Source organism: Diceros bicornis, chromosome 1, assembly GCF_020826845.1.
Source record: "Diceros bicornis minor isolate mBicDic1 chromosome 1, mDicBic1.mat.cur, whole genome shotgun sequence".
In the NCBI taxonomy this organism is placed as follows: domain Eukaryota; kingdom Metazoa; phylum Chordata; class Mammalia; order Perissodactyla; family Rhinocerotidae; genus Diceros; species Diceros bicornis.
Window position 1 is genome coordinate 10,381,964 of NC_080740.1, and position 4,641 is coordinate 10,386,604.

At 47.2% G+C, this 4,641-nt stretch overlaps 1 protein-coding gene across 1 annotated transcript; it reads right to left on the bottom strand.

Moving 5' to 3' along the window:
- Positions 1-201: 201 nt before the first annotated feature.
- RPS23 (ribosomal protein S23) lies at positions 202-2,255 on the bottom strand. Its single transcript, XM_058524999.1, has 4 exons — positions 2,165-2,255; positions 1,546-1,705; positions 511-631; positions 202-394 (listed from the first exon to the last, which is right to left on the bottom strand). Exons 1-4 carry the CDS (start codon positions 2,166-2,168, stop codon positions 248-250), a joined length of 432 nt encoding a protein of 143 aa, XP_058380982.1. The 5' UTR covers positions 2,169-2,255; the 3' UTR covers positions 202-247.
- Positions 2,256-4,641: the final 2,386 nt, after the last annotated feature.

A 4,641-nucleotide genomic window follows, 5' to 3' on the forward strand; every position in this document is an offset into this window, starting at 1 on the left:
CCCAAGATTCCCACTGGAAGTTCAATGAGTTTAAGCCCTCTATACTGTACATTTTTTTATTTTTAGGGGAAAACTTTGTCCTAAGTTATGAATCCCATTTACTCTAGAGAATCCTGAATTAACTCTGTTCTCCCAGTCTCCTAAAATCAGTAAAGCAGACAATGCATCTCTGTGGGGAGGAAAAATAAGACAGAACATAACTCTGGCATATGAAAATTTATTACTACCACATTGTCACCATCAAAACTTATGATCTTGGTCTCTCCTTCTTGCCTTTGTATAAGGCCAAAAGAGAGACATTGGCTACTTTGACAACCTTAAAGCGGACTCCAGGAATGTCACCAACAGCATGACCTTTGCGACCAAATCCAGCAACCAAAACTTCATCGTTTTCCTGGAATAAAATCAACAGTTTTACTTCTGGTATCAGTGGCAAGCACTAAAAATACCCATCCGTTATACAAAATCTAGGAGAAACCATTCTAAGAACAGAAGCCACAACAGACTTACCTCAATAAAATTCAAGCAACCATCGTTGGGTACAAAGGCTGTGATTTTCTTGCCATTCTTGATCAGCTGCACCCTGACACACTTCCTGATGGCAGAATTTGGCTGTTTGGCTTCAACTCCTCTGAAACATAAACAGCACAGCTGAGTGAGCCGGCTTTCTGAAAAGGGATACATTCTAGTTCATTGAGCAGAGAACTTACCAGAAATTGTACATTTCTACGTTTTCGATATAATCTTAAATTGCTAAACTCCTGTGATTTCAATTTAGTTTTCCCTCAGTCTTAGTTTCATTAGTACAATGGGGGAAAACTTCTAGCCCCCTTACAGTTGTAACAATTTGAGACAATTAAGAACTAGAGCTCAAGTCTCGGTTCAAATCCTGAGTGCCACTAAATTTGACAAAGTCACCATTTTGTGAAGTCAGAACAGTCGAGTACAGCTGGCCTTCCTGATCCACGGGCGGAAAGGCCTACGATGGCTGTCTGTACTGAACACACACCGACTTTGTTCTCCTGGTATTATCCCCAAAACAATATGGTATAACAACTATTTATGTTGCATTTGCATCGTATCAGGTATTATAAACAATCTAGAGATGGAGGTGTCCTGGAACCAATCCCCTGCAGGTACTGAGGGAGGACTGCACTGGCCAGTTCATGTGGCTCAATCTTAGCTGTAAACCTCAGGCAGGAAACTCCTCTTTACCTTAGTTTTCTCAAGTAGAAAAATGTGATTGCAAAGATTAAAGAGGTGACGACTGCCAACTGCTTAAAACCGTTCCCACATGCAGTAATCTCACGTGTCCCTTACTTCATTATTGTTCCTATCTCCCCTCCAATGCCACTCCCCCCAATTCCTCCCAGGCTAATGTTACCAGATTAAAGACCTTTTACCTAACCCTCAAGTTACCAACTTTAAAATAAACACGGCTAACACAAAGACCCAGAACTTACATCACAACTTCTTCACATGCGTCAGTCTCGAGCGACCACAGTAAGATAAACCCTGACGGAAGAGCGGCGGACTTGCACTTACACTTTTTCCAGCACGATTCCCTTTGCGTGGGAAGCGCCTCCGAAAGGGTTGGCCTTCAGGGCTGTGCCCAGATGGGCCTTCTTGTACTGTTTATCGTGCCACTTCTGATCTCGTCGGTGGCTACGGAGCTTCCTGGCCGTACGAAGACCGCGACACTTGCCTGAAAACCAAACCGCCTCAGTTCCCCCGCAGACGCACGCCCGTCAGACTCGCACCTTCTAGGACACTGGCCTCACCTGGCCCCCACGCCCGCGGGCTCTCCCATCACACCTCGGCACGTGGGCCACACGTTCACTCAAACCTCAGTCTCCCCCGAACCAACCTGAGAGGTGCACACCGACGCTCCAGCGGGTGCGTCTTCCCAAAGGAACGAGACCCCACGCCAAGGCTCAGGGACAACGTCGGCCACCAGCCTCCCTCGGTGGCGAGCTCGGCGGCCCGGGCGCCGCATGCGCCCCTTCCGCGCCGGGCCATGTGCCCGACGAGCGGCGCCTCCCCAGCCCTCCCTCATCGGTCCTCCCCATGGCGACCTCCTCACCGCTCTGCTCCCATCCGCCCGCCCGTCCCCAAGACCCCACGTCCCTCTTCCGGCCCCTCCGCACGGCCCCACACAGCTCACCCATCCTGCCGGCGCCACGGGCCTGAGCGAAAGAGAGAAGGCCCACGGGAAGGAGCCACAAGCCACCGCGAGCAGGCCCCGCCCAGCCAAGGACCCGTGCGGCTGTCTGCGCCGCGCCTGACCCACGGCTGGCGACTCTCGTTTGAATACGACAAGTTTCCACCACTTTCCAGAATAAATGAGCCAGAGTCTGCGTTTTATTTAATTTGTATGAAATTCAGAGATAACTAATTTGCATCGTTCTTTTTACGTGAACGCCGGGGACAGACGGAACGTGAACTACCAATCCCAGAACTCTTTGCACGAGGCCCGCCCACGGCGCAGGCGCTCTCAGCCGACCACGGGGGCGGGGCTTAGTGAAGTGCGTCAGCGGAAGGCGGGCCTGTGGTCTGCGTGTGGTGGTGTGGGCACGTGCCTACGGTTTGGAAAGTTAGGCCTCTGAGCCTTAACTGCTGCTCGCGAGCAGCATAGTAAATAGAAAAAAATTTAGTGAGGCAATGTGATGTAGTAATTAAAAACCTAAGCTTTGGAGGTAGACCAGGTCTTAAACCCCAAGGCTGCCATTTACTGGTGGTGCGACCTTCGGCGGTTCATTTAATTAACTCTTTAAGCCTCAGTTTCTCCTGTGGGACGAAAGAGATAGGAGAGTTTTCTGAGATGTTGGTTCATTAGGTAACTATTTTTAAAAATTTCTTTTCTATGCCAGCTGCTGTTCTAGGCACTGGGGATACAACAATTAACAAGAGAGTGAAGGTTTCTGCTCTTATAAAGTTTATATTCTATGTGTGAAGAGACAGACAATATACATAAGTGTATTTAAAAATAAACAAAACGGGGGGGCTGTCCGGGTGGCACAAGCAGTTAAGTGCAGGAGCTGCGGCAGCCCGGGGTTCGCTGGTTTGGATCCCTCCCTTGCACGAGGTACCGCTTGGCAAACCACGCTCTGGCAGCGTCCCATATAAAGTGGAGGAAGATGGGCACGGATGTTAGCCCAGGACCAGTCTTCCTCAGCAGAAAAAGAGGAGGATTGTCAGGTGTTAGCACAGGGCTGATCTCACAAAAAAAAAAATAAATAAATAAATAAACAAAAAAATAATTTGCATATTGGTTAGTGCTGTAGAGAAAAGACAATTTGTTAGGTGATAGGGACTTGAGGATGGGGTGGCTATTCTGGATAGGGTGGCTTAGGAAGGCACCTCTGTGGAGATTACATCAGAGCTGAGATCCTAAAGAGAGGGAGCCAATCAGACAAATACATGGGGTAGAGCCTTCCAGGAAAAGACACTCCGTAAGTGGAATGGGCTGGTGCTTTTGAAGAACTGAGGGATCAGAGAGGGGGAGCTCAGTGAGTGAGGAGTAGTGTGGCACTAGATGAGGTCTGAGAGGTGCACAGGGATATATGGAACCTGCAGACAATGGTAAAGACTTTGTTTACTCTTCAGGTGACTTAATGCCATTGGAAAGTTTTGAGCAGAGGAGTAACAAGATAGGATTTATATTTTTATAGGATCACTCTGGCTGTTGTGAGGTGAAAAAACTGTAAGAGATGAGTCTGAGGCCAGTCAGAAGGGTGTTGTAATAGTTTAGTTGAGAGATAATGACGGCTTGAATTGTTAGTGGAGGTGGCAAAAAATGTTTGGATTAGGTATACTATTTGATGGTAGAGCCATCAGGATTTGCTAAGGACTGTGATGTGAGAGAGGAGTTACAATTACGATTTTTGACCTGAGCAATTGGGTGACTTGTGGTGTTATTTACTGAGTAGGAAATACTGGGAGAGGAGCAGATTTTGAAGGAGAAATTAAGAGTTCTGTTATGGATGTGTTAAGTTTGAGATGCCTGTTAGACATCCAGGTAAGGATATGAAGTGGGTAGTTGGATATATGAGTGTGGAGTTCAGAGGACTAATCACTGACTAGATAGCATTGAAAGCCATGGCTCTGAGTGAGACCGCTTAGAGGATGACAGCAGGTAGAACAGAGAAAGGATGGATGGCCTGAGCCCTGGCACACCAAAGTTTAGTGATATGGGAGAGAAGACAGGTGAAACAAAATAGACTGAGAAGGAGTGGCCAATGCTGTACTCTAACCAAAGTCAAGTGAAGAAGGTGAAACTGAACAAGTGTGAAAGGAGAGTAAGATGAGGACTTCTGGATTTGGGAATGTGAAGCTTGTTGGTGACTTTGTCAAGTGGGGATCCCATGGAGTGGTGAAGATAAAAGCTTGATCCGATTGGAGTCAGGAGAAGATGGGAGAGAAGGAAGTGTAGACAGCAACTATAGACAGTTTTTGCAAGGAATTTTTCTATACTGGATGGCAAAAACGGGCTGTATTTGGACGGGGATGTGGAATCAAGATGAGTTTGTTTAAACAAACTCATGGCAGATTTTATGAGATTTTTGTGTGCTGATGGGATCGTTCCAGTGGAGAAGAAAAAATGGATAATTCATTAGAGAAAGGAGATAATTGCACTAGCGA

What these genes read in the sequence shown, in the direction of transcription:
- RPS23 (XM_058524999.1), bottom strand. An exon ending in GGAATCGTGCTGGAAAAAGT is followed by an intron (nt 632 to 1,545) that starts GTAAGTGCAAGT and finishes TTTATGTTTCAG; the next exon opens with AGGAGTTGAAGCCAAACAGC. An exon ending in GTTGCTTGAATTTTATTGAG is followed by an intron (nt 395 to 510) that starts GTAAGTCTGTTG and finishes ATTTTATTCCAG; the next exon opens with GAAAACGATGAAGTTTTGGT.